Raw genomic sequence first — 18,299 nt, 5'->3', positions numbered from 1 at the left:
TACATTGTGCTTAAACTGATAACTTGATACAAATTAATGGAGTCCCTTCCACAGGAGATGTGGGTGTGTATACACACGCCCCATATTGTATGGCTTTTATGATCTCAATCAAAAAGTCTTAAGTTTACTGAAATATTACTATGTGCAAAAGACAGACTCTTCTTACTTTTCTATTTTCAGATATAAAACAATACAAATTTAAAATTTCATATATGATCAAAGAAAACACAAGATGCATGCAACTTCCCTATGTTGGGGCATTAATTTTTCCTGGACAGATTTACAGGCTATCAAAGGTTGCCAAAACATCTTCATTATGTGATATTCTCACCACTCAGTGTTGTTGCATTAAATATGATACTGATGCACTGTAATGTTGTGATACTTATGTTCCAATGTAAACATGATGATGCAACATCAGGACATGGCAAAGTCATGACAATGATATGATGTTGCATCAGTTTCCTCAGCATGAATTTTAAATGATACATTCTTTTTCCCATTTGTAGCCTATATTCTAACTTCTAATGACTTATTTTACCCATATTTGTACCTTTGATTAAAAAACCCCACAACAACTTGGACAAATAGTGATACAGTAACATAAAGCTACTGCTTCTTACCTCGTGAATTGAATTGAAGAGACTCCAATCAAAGTATGTTAATTCTAAGGCAAGATCCCAAGTGTTAATTCCCAAAATTCTCACAGACCTTTGCAGTGATTCCTCATTTTCAGCATAAGGATTCTAAATCAATGGACAGAAACAAAAGGATCCTGAGCAATTCCCAGATACTCCGCCCTGAATTACCTACTGCACCGAAGTAAAAACCCAACATTAAAAAAGTAATCTTCCCTGAGTGCACTTAAGTTTTTCATCACACTGTTCACCTTCAAATGAGTTACAGCCTGTTTAACAAACAGGAGAATGTGATCAATGTCTTCTTATTGCATTAGGCCCTCTCTCTCTAAAATCTGACCAGGTAGACAGCATAATGAAAGTAAAATCCTTGAAATCACTATGGCCTGTTATCGGAAATAATGCTCCAGCAAGTTTTGTATTAAAAATAAAGACAATGTTATGGTGAGTTCCAATAAGGAAACAGACCAGATTTATAGTACAGAATATACATATAATGTACCTGCATCCCAGAATGCACATTTACAAATTACATAAAACCATCAATTTTGTGATGAAAAATGGCTTACTTTGAATGCAGTTGTCAGGCAGCAATAAAAAATTGTGAGGCCTAATTCACAAAAATTACTTAGCATATTACTGTGGAACTCATTAATACCTCTGGAGTTAAGGATCATTTGCCATTTCTATTGTAAATTTGATTTTCAAAAAGGTTTCTCTTGTTTTTTATGTCATCAGTCTGAAATTTGGCACATGTCATCTGTCCAGATGAAAGCTGATTTTGACCAGTTGAGCCATCATTTTAGTGCTTTTTTTTTTTTTTGACAGATACAAAATAAAATTTAAAACCCTCCACAAAACTCCCTGTAGCTAATGAAACTAGATTGCATATCACTTGCGGGGGATGTTTTGCTATTAACATTTTTTTAAAGGTGGTTACTAGTCTGCAAACGATGTGGAAGATATATTATAATAACAGCATGTCAGCTCTTAAGGACACACTCATCCAATAAAATGCAACTAGACATTTCTCTTGCATAAGGCAAATTCATGAAGTCTAATTATACTGATAATGTACCACAGCAGTTGGAATACTCATATACTTGTTTCTACATAGTTGTAATGTTGGCAATAAATTGTTGAAAAGTTCATTTATTGAGGATCTAACTGCGCCTGACAGGTGCTGGTCTACATTGCAGGTGGTGTATAGTAGCACCACCCCAAGAGATACTCTGAGAGGGACTGCACCTTGGAGCATAGTTCACTCTGCGGGTCTGCCTAGTTCCCCTGTCTGACATGAGCCTTTTTGTGCAGTAGTCATCCTAGGGAGGAACAGATGCTGAATTCAGCAGAGCATGAAAAATGCTAGTATGCATTGGCCCTACAAAGTGGCTGAGAAGCACAAGGAAATAAGGCTCCTTACATTGGCTCTCTCCATCCCCGCCCCATTTCCATCCCTGCACAGGGACCAAGCACTATTTGACTTTTAATTTTTCTCTTAACAAATGTCAATGAGTTGACCAAACCCTTTAAACGGGTATAAAAGCTTTAGCCTATTTGACACATTAACTAATTCCACTGCTGTTTAGCAAAGACACTCAAATTCAGGAATATTTATTTTAAAAGGCACAATTAGCTCAATAAATTACAGAAAGAGACTTTGGCAGTTATTTATGCTACAGCTGACATCCTGCAAATAAGTCCAGACAAGTTTTATTAAGGAAATTGGAAAAATAAATTGTACATTGAAAAGTATCATCATTGAAAAACCACTAGGCTTATACTTGGAATCAGACAAATCAACCATTATACAGCTTTAGATCATACAATCTTACCAAAGTATCAGTCAGATCTTTTCTGTAGACAAACATACGACTGGTTGCCTCGAGAGATTTTGAGATAGCCAGGTCATTTGGTTGTAGTTCGTGTTTTTCTTTAAAATAGATATAGTAAAAAAAAAGTCAGAAGCCTCAGAATAGAAGTCTACAGGATACATAAATAACAAGTTCCACATGCAAACAAATGCCTAAAGGAAAATTTGCTTTAGCAATTGTAACCCAATATTGTACATAGTATTTAATGATTTACTCAACCTGTTCCCCTTTATCCACCAGGCTTGAGATACCACTGTCTATGTGGCGTACAGTAAATACAATCAAAACAAGATGTCCATGAAGCTGAAGTATTCAGGGCTGTGCCATCTGCACAAGTGCTTTCAGCTCCTTAGTAGTAAATGATACATTTACATTTGAACCACTATTTACAAGGAGTAAAGTATTTTGAAATCATTTTGAATGAAAACATCCTAGTTTATTCAATCAAATGGTTTAATAAAAATTACATCTTTAATGTTTACATTGCTAACACAAACAGAAGATGCAGCAGATCTCTAACTCATGCAAATGTTATTACAACCAGAAAAGGGAAATACATGGGAGTTATGTACAGACCATGCTACCGATAGAATATAACAATCAGGACACCTTAGTTTTGATAGCACTGAATGAATTAATCAAGGAGAAGAGGTAACAATTTGTGGCTTACAAATGTTAATGAACAAGTGACATTCCTATTGTCGTTTTTTAATTAGTTTTGAAATTTGACAAGTAGTAGTGATTATTATTTTAGTGCTTTCTCTAGAAACCACATATATAGGCTGTTAGATAATACCTTGCTTCATTATTTATGAATTGCTGGTTTTCTTTAGCTATCAAAGCTAGCAATGAAGTTATCACCGTTATTCTTTAGCAGCAAATCCTGCCTCCTAGTTACACAGATGCACAAGACCTGAAAAGCAGCAGAACCACTGTTTTGCAGTTGTAAGAAGGCACTGCAGGCACGTTAGGGCACAGGCAGGGGCATGACAAGTATGTCTGGAAATTACGTGGATCTGCTGGCCAAAACTCCCACTTAAATGTGGTAGCATGGCTGCTCCTCATGCAGGCTCTGGGTTGCTGGGGCAGGATGCCATCCCCTCATCGCCCACATGGGTACCCTGCACAAAGTTTGTTTGTTTGGGATCTGCATGGGGGTAGGAGAATTTGACCTTATGCTTTGAATCAGATAAATTAATGTATAATTTATTGTATTTATCCATTTTAGACTTATTCAAAAGTCAATATAGGTGTGTACATTATAGGACTAGATCCTCAACTTCAATGGAGCTACACCAATTTATGCCAGCTGAGGACCTGGCCCATATATTTTAAATCTATTCATTAGCCTCTTTTGTAGATCCAGCTTCTTATTTTTATGCAACTAGTTAAATCACCATCTTTTTATTCACTAAGAGTAACAAAGGGATACCATAAGTAGGGCCCTATCAAATTCACGGTCCATTTTGGTCAATTTCACGGTCATAGGATTTTAAAAATCGTAAATTTCATGATTTCAGATATTCAAATCTGAAATTTCATGGTGTTGTAATTGTAGGGGTCTTGACCCATAAAGGAGGTTGGGGGGGGGGGGAGGTGTCACAAGGTTAGTATGGGGGAAGGGTTGCGGTACTTCTACCCTTACTTCTGCACTGCTGATGGCAGCGGCACTGCCTTCAGAGCTGGGCAGCTGGAGAGCAGCGGCTGATGGCTGGGAGCCCGGCACTGCCTTCAGAGCTGGGCAGCTGGAGAGCAGCGGCTGATGGCTGGGAGCCCAGCTCTGAAGGCAGAGCCGCTGTCAGCAGCAGCACAGAAGGAAGGATGGCAAGGTATGGTGTTGCCACCCTTACTTCTGCACTGCTGCCTGCAGAGCTGGATCCTAGTCAGCAGCTGCCACTCTCTAGCCGCCCAGCTCTGAAGGCAGCAGCGCAGAAATAAGGGTGGCATGGGATGGTATTGCCACCCTTACTTCTGCACTGCTGCTGGCGGGGCGCCGCCTTCAGAGCTGGGTGCCCGGCTAACAGCCACCGCTCTCCAAACACCCAGATCTGAAGGCAGCGCAGAACTAAAGGTGGCAATACTGCAACACCCCTAAAATAACCTTGTGACCCCCTGCACCTCCCTTCTGGGTCAGGACCCCCAATTTGAGAAACACTGGTCTCTCCCGTGAAATCTATATAGTATAGGGTAAAAGCACACAAAAAAACAGATTTCACAGGGGGAGACCAGATTTCATGGTCCATGACGTATTTTTCATGGCCACGAATTTGGAAGGGCCCTAACTATAAGCAAAACAGCTTCCCAAAGATCTTAAGAGCTGACAGACACCAAAGGAAATGATGGGGCCAGGCAGGTCAAATAGATCAATAGTGTCAGCCTGTAATTTGTGTGATCTCCCTTGAAAGAGACAATAAACCTTTCTTTGTTAAGCAAGGTAGACTAAAATAATAAGAAGAAAAAAAGCTACAAACTAGAATAATCGCAACAGCCTTTAATCAGAGAAAATATTACGTAGGTTGCTTCGAATAGCTATATTTTACACATTTTCTACCCCTCCCCCATCCACCCATTACAGAAAATTCATAACTTATCCCACTAGCACACAATGCTACTCATCCTCATTTTAAGGCAAGTCAGACCTCAGCACCTTCCCAAGTTCATTTAAATATGAAACTAGGAGGCTTATAATGTATTTCTAATCACTTGAAAGTCCTTTGCACTCCAATCCTGGTGAGGAAATGCAATAACCTACTGTACCCAAGAATTAGCTGTTGTCATGGAAACAACTCTCTGGTAGGCAGCTCCTTATTGTTACAATGGTCATCCAGCTGTGGACCCATACTGGAACAGTTACATCCTTGCACTTGAAAATGTCCACTATCTTTTTATAGATGCGATACAGTAAAAGGTAGGATAAGTGAAAATTATTTACCCCCAGAGAATGTGACGGTAACCAGAGTCAGGTCCTCCTCTGCATGCTGGATTTTTTCCGCTACAATTTTCAGTATCTCCTGAGCTGAAGTGGATACTTTAGTTTTTATGCTGACATAGGAATGTTCTGTTATATACACACGGCAGAAAACTGCACAAAGGAAGAAAGAAATGTCCATAAATAGATGAGAACACATACTACTAGGAGGTGGAAGAATTTAACAAACCAAACTGTGGCAATGCCTTGGCTGTTATTCTGTTTGACAGTAATCTTTGATAGTTGCTGTACATTGACCTACAGGCACAATAACCTCTTAACACAAACATCATCATTTTTCCCTTCCTCCTCTCCCTGGGAAATCTCAAGGACATAATAAAGAACAGTATAGTGCTTCACCAACATACAGTTAGAATTCCTGTAGGTATTTACTACAGAGCAGGTGTTCTCTAACACTTATTTTGGATACGTTGAAGACAAGTTTCCTCTTCTCTCTTTCTTTTTCAAGCTCAGCTGTTGATTTTTGCTCCCTTTCTTTTCATGTTCTCTGTATGTGTATATGTATCTCCTTACTATATGTTCCAGTCTATGCATCCAATGAAGTGGGCTGTAGCCCACGAAAGCTTATGCTCAAATAAATTTGTTAGTCTCTAAGGTGCCACAAGTACTCCTGTTCTTAGTTCAAGTACAGTTCCTTTTTGGAACATGTGCTTCACACCTGTAAGGGACTGTTCTGGAGAAGTGCCCAAGTGCCTGTAACTTCCATTGAAGTCAAAGGGAGATTCAGGTACTCAATAACTCTCAGTTATAACCTTTCAGCTGGTCTAAGGAGAAAGAATTCAAAGGTCTATCTTGAAATGGGTTTGTCTGGCATGACAGTAACTGCATCATCATATGATCAGCTCTGTTAGCACCTTTTTTGTTTCTGTTACAAAAGTTCAGGCATCCAGGTTTTGCAGAACTGAAATCTTAGTCAGTCATGTGGATTGTGGTAGTAATATAAGAGAGGAGAAACATAGCAGCAGACATGTATAAACAGTATTTCAAAAATGACATCATCTGTCAATGAAGCTCACTACCAGAATGGTCTTTATTTTGTACTCACTTTGGTGCTTCATTAAACATTGTTTTTTTTACCTATAATTTAGTCTTTTTTCCTGCAGACAGACTGAGACAACAAAAGTATAGAGATGATCCTTTCTCTCCTCTACAAATGAGATTTCTTTTGTCTCTACTGACAGATGTATACAACAATAGCTCTGCCTCTGCTTCACAAACCTTTACAACTGCAAGGCATTTTCATTCACTTACGCTACACTAGAGGACATTGGTCAGCAACTTTACTCTAGTGAAAAAAACACACAATTTTGTTGTTTTGAAGTAGAAGAGGAGAGAGAACCTTAAGTTTTAACCCTTACAAAAAAATCTCAGTCGGTTGATTTAAGAATTTTTTTTAGCTTGTCTCTGTTGGCAGGCAGTAAATCAGGTGTTCATCCTGTGACAGAATCTCTCTTTGGAATAGCTAAAAGTCATGAAAAGGTACACGTTGGCTTTATGATACCAGCTGTAAAAAAAAAGGGGAGGGGGGCGGGGTGGGAATTGACAGAATTATTTGACTTCCATATGGAAAGTGTTATCAGACCTGCCTACAATGGTTACCAGAAAAGCCAGTGATTTTCCTCCTGGCTGAAATGTCTTCCCCTCCTCCAGGATTCTCTGCCATTTGGGGGAGGGGAGGAGAGGCAGTGAGGGGGGACCAACAGCAAACACAATCTTTAATTTTAAATTGGGCCAATAACTTTAAATGGATCTGGACCACACTAGATGTGATGTACTCATGAACTGTCATCTTTACGGCCTGCCCAAACTCTATTCCCCACTGGTATTTTAAATGTCAGATCTGTGGTTGCTATTGCTATGGAACCACTGAAAGTCTAGAGATGCCATGCTGCACTTCCTCTAAGAAGCGCAGAACCGAACTCATAGTCTAGGGGAAGTAGGGTGTGGACTAAGTTAGTTTTAAATCACCTTTGCACTCTTCTGATCCTGGGCTGGTCCCCAGGCCAAAGATGCCTCCAGCATAATTTAGACCGAGCTGGAGGTCTGTGTAAGTTACAGCAGCCTCCCCAGGATGCCCTATGGACTGCAACACTACCTGCAGCATCCACAGCCCTGACGTCCCTCCTGACCACAGCGCCGCATCCTGGCACGCCAAGGGTGGAAGTCTTATGACTGTCTGCTTCAGTTCCTACTTCAAGGGAATCTTCCTCCAGCTGCATATGGGGCTTTGAGGGTCCCTTTATACCACTCTGGCCCTTTTATATGTCATAAAGGAGCCAGAGCAGGGGTGAGGATCTCACCGTGAAATTTTTAGGGGCTGTCTTGTGGGCCTGAAATCCCAACAAATCTGAACGTCAAGCCAAAAGTTAGGTAGTATAAGGCAACCCTAGAGAGCACCACAGGGAAATACTTATCTGAATATTTAAAGAGCACAGTTATGATAACCATAAATGGGCATTAATTATACTCTGATCTGAGTTGAACTTGTAGAGTTGTTGGGCCTTCAGTTACCGTGGTGGACTAGAAAATGTTGCAGGAGTGACTTCATAAAGTGAGGGACTTCACTCTGGTTTTCTCTGCTTAAGCACGGGTCTAGTGTCTCTATACACACTAGTTTCAGCTCACACAACAATCTGGAGCCATGATACAATTGTCCTCTCTCCCTCACTCCCAAAAGGCTGTCAATGTGTAATGCTTCACTTTATTATTGCATTACCAACAATGAAGGCGAAGTGCATTTTGTAATGGATGATATTAACGTGAAGAGGCGTGTTGCATTCCACCTGCAAACGAGTTTGGAGGGAGAAGATTGTAACAATGGATACTGGAGCCAGGAGCCCTCAGGTGACAGGAATGTTAACCTTTTGCAATCTGGAGCCATATCAAAAGCCTGGAAATAAAGTCCAATCTCTTGCCAGCACTCCTGTGAGTCACATACCTTTATTACTAAGATGTTGGGGTGGGGAGGGAAGAGAGGAAAAAAGGAGTCCCTGAGACATCATTTTACAGTTGAAGCCCTGCATAAGGCAGCAGATAGAACTGTATTCTCACTGCATTAAATATTTCTTCTTTTATAGCTCCAGGTTCTTATTCAGAAGTTGTAAGTTTGTAATTGAAAGTGTTCCTTAAGGGAAGCCTTTATGTAGAAATATTCTTGTACCAATATTTAGAGGTGTTGCACTGAGCTTTTCCTCTACTGCTTCTAAATCATACTTACTTTCCTCTGTTTCATTCATGGTTCCTTTGTGCTGGAGCCAGTTCTCCTTGAGACTGAATTGGTGGAAAAAGGCTTTATTCTAAAACGGGATAAATAAATAAAAAAACCAAACAATGAATGTATGTGTTCCTGCCCTTTACAAAGCAATAACTGCATGTAGAATGCTCTAGAGAAGTCTAGCCAAAATGTATTTATAGGAAATCCACCCATCCATTCTTGGACAAATAAAGTGGGAGTTGCCTTATTTAACAACAGTAGAGGTGGGGAATTCTGAGGAAATTAGACATGTCTAGGCTAAGCAGTACAAACATTGCAAGGGACTCTAATCACATTCACAGTTCATTTCTTACACACTGTCCTAAATAGCAACTGTCAGTTGGCCTAGTCAGCAATTGCTCTACAATCTCATTTTCTGCTTTCTACATTTCCAAAATAACATTTTTAAGCTTATTACACACTTCAACTTCAGTCCAGTGAATTTCATGAGCACAGCAATTCACTACCATGTAGCTCTTATGTTGACATCCCCCTTTTGCATCCTTTCCTTCTAGTTAAATAGGCACAAATTCATTTTTCTCTCTCTCTCTCTTTTTGTATGTGTCCCTGTCAGCACAACTCCCTTTACTCTGACTACCTGACATTTGTAGTCTTTGTCTTTGCTAGATTTGTTTGTGTCTGTCTTCCTGAATTCAAACCTGTATCTATCCAGCCAGGAAGGGGTATGTTGTTAGGCTCCGATTGAATTCTGACATCTCAAAACATGTTGTTAAAATGCTAATAATGTCACAGCCACTTTAGGTCAGCACACACAGCTGAAACCAAAGCTGTGCTGGCAGGGGGAAAAAAGCTTTTAGCAACATTGCAGGCCTAGACTCTCAGATGTGTCCTGTCATGTTTTTGGCCAGTGGTCATTTTTAATTAAGAGGAGAAGCCAAGAGAGGGGAGGGGAGGGGAGGGGAGGTTATGAGCAAGAAATCAATGTAAAAGTCAAATATATGTACCCTGTATTACCTTTCTGTGAGGTGAATATTCATCTACGGTGCTGAAACAAAAGGGATAATTTGAGTTATTCATTCTATCCAAAGATTAGAAAAGGAATTTGCAGCCAGCCAAAAGTTTATAACATAATATAGTCACTATAAAGTAAGTGCAGAGTTCCTTCAGTACCCAGTTGCACCCAGGAAGAAGTTAGTAGGTCACAGGATCAAGCCGTAGCATACTACACTAAAAACCTTAGGGACAATTCCTCAGCTTATGTAAAGTGAAACTATGCTGATTTACATCAGCTGAGGTGTACATTTACAAAAGGTGTATCCTGTCAACATCCTTTAACGTATTTCAGTGCGCACAGTGTAGTTGGCAAATTGGTTCACTATGAACATTCACATTTTTATATGCCAGTACAAGACAGAGCATGGACTAGTGGTCAGATCAGGGAACTTGAGTCAGGAGTTCTGGGACCCATTTCTGTTTCTGACACTGAGGGCCAAATTCAAAGATTACATGTAAAGTTAAAATTCCTTTAAACTCAGGGCTTGTCTACATATGCAGCTATTCAGTAACAACTATGCCTGAATAACTCCATGTGTAGACACACTTATTCTAGAACAGTTAAGCTAAATAAGAGCAAGGCATTCTTGTTTTAGAATATGAGAGTCCACAACATGAAGTTATTCAGTAATAGCTGTTCCTGAATAATTCCACATGTAGACAAGCGCTCAGGCTACCTCTGACCTAGTGACCCCCTTAGCAAGCTTACCCAATCACAGAAACGTAGTAAACCCTGCGAAGAGTGAAATAGTCCACGTAAACACTGATTTCACAGATTTGAATGCAAAATATCTAATTACACCACACTGTGAAAGTTGCATGGTATGAGCGATTGCAAAACAGACTTTTGAGGCTATAAGAGTAACAATTGCTGGATAACGACTTGCTTTTAATAGATTGAAACGATTTGTTTAATCATATAATCTGGGATGAAAATATAAGTGCTACAAACTTGTTTGATGCTACAGAAAACCAATAAGAGATTCATCTCTAGGGATAAGAACTGGTCACAGTCAATGTCAAAGCTCACTTTGATCTCAAGATGATCAAATAACAAAAAAAATTCTACTTACTTGAAACATATGCATTAAAATGTCTTTAAAAAACATAATTAGTATTAAAGAACAAACTTGCTATATTAGTTGCAAAAGAGGGTTGAGTAAATGTTTCATGGTAAAAAGTCCTGCCCACTCACAAACAATACAGTATATTGTATCCGTTATTTTCAATAATTCATTGCTAATTACTGGTAAGGCTAAGATTTTGTCACGGAGATCACAGAATCCGTGACTTCCAGAGACCTCTGTGACATTTTCCACTTCAGCCCCGGGGCAGCCAGGGTGGAGCAGTCAGCCGGCAGGGGCCTCAGAGCGCCAGGTCACTGCAGGGTGGAAGAGGGCACCCAGGAGCTCCAAGCCGCTGTGGGCGGCAGGGGGCACCCCGGTGCTCTCCGCCACCATGGACAGTAGGGAGGATCCCGGAGCTCCAGCAGCGGTGGGTGTTGGACCCTCCTGCCTCCCCATTTTGTCAGTTATTTTTAGTAAAAGTCAGGGACAGCTCACAGGCTTCCATGAATTTCTGTTTATTGCCCGTGACCTGTCCGTGACTTTTACTAAAAATAACCGTGACAAATGCCACACTTACTCACACTGAGTAGTACTCTACTTCACAAGTAGTCTCACCAAAATTAATGGGAGTAATTGCATAGTACCTTACCCTACATCATGAGAAAAATTGGAATAATCTGGCTTTATGTAAAAAGAAAGGTTATTTGTAAGGTTATATGTAAAAAGAAAGGTTGTTTCCCTTGTATTGTAGTTATATTACTTATCCTTTTGTCTTTCTCTGTGCTAAAGAAAAATGTAAATAAAAAAAAGTAAATTATACTCAAAAAAATGAGGGTTGACCAAAATAATCAATACTTACTGACGACGATGCAGTCCAAGTATCTTTTGAAATTCTTTCAATTCCTTCTCGAGTATGGGATATTCATATACATCATCTAACACATTTCTGTATATTGTCTGAAAAATAAAAAAGGGTATCTGCACATATCTGATGACTGAAAGAAATATTATACATCATATCAGCAGCTTCCCTCAAATGAAGCATTACCCTAATAAAATAAATTCCAGGAATGTTTTAAAATGGGTCCTGTAATCCAGACAGTTCCTCTTTAAATAACTAAACCAGTCAGTGTCTGGTTGCTGTACAGAGAAGTGTTCTTTGCACCATCACCAAAGGATAGCACTAAGGTGTCAGCACTCATCAGTCTGTGGAAAGATTTAAAATGGCACTTGTGTTTGTTACTTCAAACCTGGTTTAGCTCAGAACAATCTACTGTTAAGCATGAAAACAGATCACACCATCATCACTCGATCAAAACAATTACAGTAATAATAATTAATCAATTGTTCTGACTACTAAGGTTAGGAGTATTTTCATTTATTTTCTGCATTTACATCCAAAAATGTTCTAGTCCCAAAATCTCTCACACGGAAATGACAAGATGCTCCTAGTCTCAAATTAATGAACAAATAAATCTTATGTTCTTGATTTTTTGCATTTCCTGAATGTCATTATTCAAACCCTTCTGAGAACCTCAACTAATTATGGAAGACATTTGACCTTAGATCTAAAGGTAAACAAATTATACTGACTTTGATGCTTGAAGTCATTATGGAGGTGAACATTTTCTCTTTGATCTTCTATACCCAGAGTTTTTCCTGGCTAGCAAGTGGGGATCATGTACTAAAGGCCAAATTATGAGCCCAACTTTACAAACTGTGGGCATAAATAATTTTGGACTGCAATTTCATATGCAATTTTTTCAGGTGCAATTTAGACCAACTGAACATTAGTAGTAGTAGTAGTACCTCAAGCCACAGTCAGGGATGGGGGCCCAAAGTTCTTGGCTCTGTACATAAACACAGAAGAAAGACAGCCCCTGCCCCCATGGGCTTACAAGATAAACCAACATTTAATAAAATGTAAATCCCCCATTGTTGGCACAGTTGGTGCCCAACTCCTAGCACTGTTTTACACATGGAATGCCCCTAGAGCAGAAGCCCTGGGCCCCTACTTCTATGTGCTCTGCATCAGTCACAAGGAACTCAAATAGCAAAGAAGCCCAAAACTTTCTCCAAGATTAGTTTAGCACTGCAGGGTTCTTAAGTTTACCATGAGTGAATCCATAACAAAGTGCCCCCAACCAGGTCCCTAAATGAAGGTAAAGAGTTTTACTTCAGGAAAGGAGAAGGAGCTCAGGCAGTCTCCCAAGAGAATTCCTTCCTTCCATCAGAAGTAGGAAATAGACCAGAGGTGGCGAACTACAGCCCGGGGGCCGCATCCGCCCCTTCAGACGTTTTAATCTGGCCCTCAAGCTCCCAACGGGGATCAGGGTCCAGGGCTTGCCCGGCTCTGCACGGCTCCCGGAGGCAGCAGCATGTCCCCGCTTCAGCTCCTATGAATAGGGGCAGCCAGAGGGCTCTGCATGCTGCCCCTGCCCCAAGTGCCACCCCAACCTCCCATTGGCTGGGACATGAGCATTCATGGCCTGCCATACAATTTCCATACCCAGATGTGGCCCTCGGGCCAAAAAGTTTGCCCACCCCTGAAATGGACAGATCTAGGCCCAACATAGCATTACTATTTTAATGACAATCAAGTTACAGTTGCATTTAGAAATCACTGAAACAGGACAGTAAGGGCTTGTCTACACGGTGAGTTAGTCCACATCAGAGGGGTGTAAATTCTAGTGTGCAAAACTGTATCATGCACTAGCCAGCCCATGGGGACTCTGCTGGTCCCTAGTATGTGTTAATATAGTTCCATTTCAAACAGCAATTACATTAACATGCACTAGTGAATTTTTAGTGCACACCAGGAGGGTCCACATAGGCTACTTAATGTGTGACACACTAGTATGCACTAGAAGTTACACCCTGCTGGTGCAGACAAATGCATCACACAGACAAACCGAACACTCCTTGCTCATAAGTAAGGCAAAAATTTAGGGCATGTCTACACAAGCACTTACTGCACACCAAGCTGGAATGTAAATCTACAGTACTCCAGCATGCCGCCCACTAACTATCCATGTAGGCCCTGCTGATCTGCACTAAAAGTTCCTAGTGTGCACTGACATATGTGCCATACAGTAAGTGCTTGTGTAGAGAGGCCCTTTCTTTCTCAAAATGCATAAAGGAACTACCAGGGTATCTACTAGCACCTGTCAAACACTACAGAATAGATGCTCAGTGTTTGCTGAAAGGGGCATAAAATGCTGTTCCCAAATCAGTGTTCCAAATAACAGACTGGAAGTTCTAGACTGGTAAAGAACACGAGTACATCTCTGGATATTTCCTTTACCTGTTAATTTTTTAGTGTAGAGCTCCTCCCTTTAAAGCTTACCCACCCTTTGTACAAAGTTTCATATCATATCAGAACTCAGTGTTTATTTCCAGTGTCTCATATAACAGATATTCAGTTGAAACTTAAAAATCAATGAGGCATTAAGCCTCTTACATGTAGAAGGTTGCTTAGTCATACTGTTTCCATCTATTGGCAGAGAGGACTTATGTCCTAATCACTGACCTAGTATAAAAGAGTTCAAAAGGTAAGAAAAATTATGCCCAATATTTTTCTCATTTGGGATTTTCAACACATATACCTGAGAATCTGTTATTTATAGAGTATTAAAGTGCATCAGTGAGTATTACAGTACCTTTAAAAATTGCTTTAAATGCTCATCTTCATGTAACCAGTCTTTGTAGAGAGAAGTCCACTGAGATACCAAATGCAAGACTTTTCGTTTTCTACAGGGAACATCTGCATTTTCTTCCTTGCCTTGATCATTCTTAGCACAATAGGTACAATAGGTTAAGGAACAAAAGCTTAGGGTATCATTAAAATTTAGAAATTAAAGGGGGGAAAAGAATGGTTAGGTCATGTAATCCATCCCCCTGGCAGTGCTGAATTTTTCACTATACTATATGGTCTTAAGTACTTTATCCTGTGTAGTTTAGGAAATTGAGAAGGGTTATCGACTTTTAGGAATGAAACACACAGTTACAGAAATGTCAGCTGAACCTCATTGCTACCTGAATATATTTCTCCTTTATAGACGGGGGACATAATTCTATAAAAGGAAAACCAATTTAAAAGGAATTACACAATGTTGTCATATCTTTTCTGTGCAGCTGATATAGATGCAAACATGATTTACTGTTGGAAGCAGGACAATGAATCATTAAATACAAACATTACATTTTGGAGCATAGGAATTCTCTCTGTTCACCAATATATAATTATGCATCAGTGGAAATAACACATTATTTTAAAAAAAGTAAAAGGGATCAATTTTGACCATTTTCCCTCAGTCACAATGCAAGTAAAAGCAACAGGAGAAAATTGCCACGTCACACAATCTACTTATTTCTGCCTCTTACCCATTCTTTCTTTCCTCAAGTATAGAGAATCATTTGTTTGCACACTTTTGCGCATCATGTTATAAAAACTGAAACTTGACAAATCAGTTCATTTTACAGCAACAAGCTAATTAAAACAAAACAGTCCACATCATATGGAGGTAGGTGGAACATTTTCCTGAAAAACATGTTTTCCATCTTTAAAGTGGGATACAGAATATATTGTACCATATCTCTAAAAGGTTGGTCATTGTAAGATATACACCACTTATTTTCCCCTTACCACACATTAAAATCCGTAAATTATATAGATATGAGTATTTTTGGGAGCTGTCTATAGCAGAGGAAGCACAGTCTGGGTAAGTTTAAATCTAATTGTGTAATGGTATTTTGCAAATGTCAGTATAAACCAACATATAAAACTTTTTTTCAAAAAAAGCACTGGGTTGAACTGTCCCATGGCTGCTGGGGGGAGGGGGAGGAAGGAGGAGTAGGTAACTTTGGTTTCATTCCTATTTCAAACATTATATTTTAAATTAATAATTGATTTTTTGTAGATATAGGAATATTAACTACCCTTTTAATTTAACTCCTCAGGCTGTTCACTATTGTTGTCATGTATACACGACATATAGCTATTTACAGATGGAAGAAAGTAGGATTTAATCAATTCATAATGAAGTATACTCTCTATAAAAACTATTAATTGTATCGTTTAATTCAAATCAGGAACATGAGAAGATGAGGAAGCTAAATTAATGTATCTGTATAAACGTAAACAGGTATATTATATACGTGCATGTGTGTGTTTACATGAGACAAGAAAAACTATATTAATTTGATGATTGTACACAGATAAGCAATAAAAAGAATAAGGAAATGAACATGTTGAGGTTGAACTCAATCTTACCTCTTTCTTAATAAACTTTTGTATTACAATACAATCTTTGGTTATGTGGTCACATACTACAAGGGAATATGTTATGTTTTGCAGTTCTGAATACAAGTTACTCCTGAGGGCATTCTGCGCCAAAAATTAAAAATTCTGCACACAATATTTTAAAATTCTGCAAGTTTTATTTGTCAATAAATAAATGCAGAGGCTCCAGCATGGCAGTGGGAAGCACAGGCCACTGGCTGCACAAAGGTGGGAGATCACCCTGCAGCCTCTCCACACCCGACTCCCAGGACACGGACTCAGCGGTGAGGCTGCACGCGACCCTGACACAGCACAAGGCCTGGGCCTGCCCCAGAAACACCTGGGGCCCCTCTGCGCCAGGCACACCAGGTGTGGGGCAGGCTCAATCAGGCAGGATCCAAGTGTGGAGGGGCTCGGGGTGGGGGAGTGGGGCTTGGTGATGTGGGGGTCTGGGAGAAGCTAGTTGGGGGGCAGTGGTATGGTCTGGGTGCAGGGGTGGGGGTCTGAAGGCAGGGGGTCTAGGTGCAGGGGGGCTCCAGATACAGGGGTAGAGGTTCAGTGAGGTGGGGTTCGGGTATGGAGGGCTAGGGGTGTTCTGGATGTATCCGGTGAGGCTTGGCAGGGGTGTCTGGATATGAGAGGTCTGGATGCATGGGGGGAGCAACTATCTGTACAGTGACCCCTCCCCCGACAGCTGAGGAGTGATGGGGGCAGGAAGCAGGGGAGGATGCTAAGCTTCCTGCAGCTGGGGGAAGCTTCTGGGGGTGGGTTTGACACAGCTCCAGACACCCCTTGCAGGGGAAGAGGAAGTCCTGTCCTCTCCTGCCTCCAGCCCAGCTGTGACTAGCAGCTGAACCTGGCTCAGGGTAGGAGCTACTGGCTGGGGTGTCTCCAGCCCCGTGGTGATTTACCTCTCCGCTGGCTGCTCCAGGTGCCTGAAATGATGTACCTGCTCTGCTAGGGAATGGTGCATGACTGCTCTTGCAGCTTCCCTTTGCTTCCCTGTCAGAAAGTCATATTTCTGCGGGAAATCAAAGAAATCTGTGGGGGACATGAATTCTGTGCACGAGCAGTGGCACAAAATTCCCCCAGAAGTAACAAGTGTATATATGTGATCGTACAATTAAAGACTGTATCACGGTACATGGGAGAGAAATAATATTGCACGTTCAACCATAGTACTGGAATTTCTGATTTTTGGGTGCTTAGCCATGCAACTATAATGTGTGTGGGGGGGGGGAGGGTGTAACAGACAGATGAAACAAAGCACCTGGTCTGAAACTCCTTGAATTTTAGGGAAATTCAGATCCAAATCTGGATTTGAAATTTCTAGTTTGAGTTTCTCTCTGGGTAATGAACAGAATGCCAACCTAAACATACCTGAACTTTGGGAGATTTCAGTTTTGTATCCATATCCCAATATAAACTCCACAGCTCAGGCCTCTCTTTGTGTGTCTGAGTATTATATATTAGGCAGTAGTCCACTTTTCCCAGCATTCTTATGTGCAACCCCTATACACGCATACATTCTGTATAGTTTATAGTTTAACGTGTGTGTGAAAAGCATAATTTATCCTCCCAAACATCCAGATGGCTATTCTTAATAAGATAAAACTTTAAAAAATGTTATCCTCTTGTGGCACATTTCATTATGAGATATAATGGGAAATATGAAATGTCATTTATTGCGTCATTTCCTCGGTTCCAAGAAAATGACAGTCAATGAACTGTTAAGATCCATCTCACGCAGATATCCCCAAGGAGTTCTGAAGATAACACTGTTTTAGAACTTTGTCTAAACTTTCTGTGTGTTTGATTATATGGCTTAGTTACAGTATTTCATTTTTCATCCAGTCTAAGTGTCTGAGACATACATTTTTAAGGTGGGGTTTCCTTCCTTCTGTTCTTAGTGGTGGCTTGCTACTAATTTTTAGGGAAGAAAATGAAATGTGGTCACTGCTTGTGGATCAATAAAAACTAGATATATTATCTACTAAGCAACTCTTTGAATGTATAGCATATTCCACAACCACAACTTAAAAAGTCCCTATCCCAGTTTCATTTTTAACCTCTCTTATACATGGATTAATATCGAGGCAAACCTACTTAACACAATACTGTATAGCAAATTAGGACCAGATTGACACTTGCCCTTGAGCAAATACATATCAGGAGTGAGGGCA

The 18,299-nt window shown here is 40.2% G+C and overlaps 1 protein-coding gene across 1 annotated transcript in view; it reads right to left on the bottom strand.

Moving 5' to 3' along the window:
* The window catches only part of RAPGEF5 (Rap guanine nucleotide exchange factor 5), a 257,733-nt gene that overhangs the window by 33,223 nt on the left and 206,211 nt on the right, over positions 1-18,299 (bottom strand). The window contains exons 13-19 of the mRNA XM_065399415.1: positions 14,495-14,639; positions 11,695-11,792; positions 9,730-9,760; positions 8,719-8,797; positions 5,445-5,594; positions 2,474-2,571; positions 624-746 (exon numbers count right to left, since the gene is read on the bottom strand). Coding sequence (XP_065255487.1) covers positions 624-746; positions 2,474-2,571; positions 5,445-5,594; positions 8,719-8,797; positions 9,730-9,760; positions 11,695-11,792; positions 14,495-14,639 — 724 coding nt within the window. The remainder of the gene's footprint in view (positions 1-623; positions 747-2,473; positions 2,572-5,444; positions 5,595-8,718; positions 8,798-9,729; positions 9,761-11,694; positions 11,793-14,494; positions 14,640-18,299) is intronic.

Source organism: Emys orbicularis, chromosome 2, assembly GCF_028017835.1.
Source record: "Emys orbicularis isolate rEmyOrb1 chromosome 2, rEmyOrb1.hap1, whole genome shotgun sequence".
NCBI classification, from domain to species: Eukaryota; Metazoa; Chordata; order Testudines; family Emydidae; genus Emys; species Emys orbicularis.
Note: the sequence above shows the minus strand (reverse complement) of the source record. Positions and strands in the feature narration are given on the sequence as shown.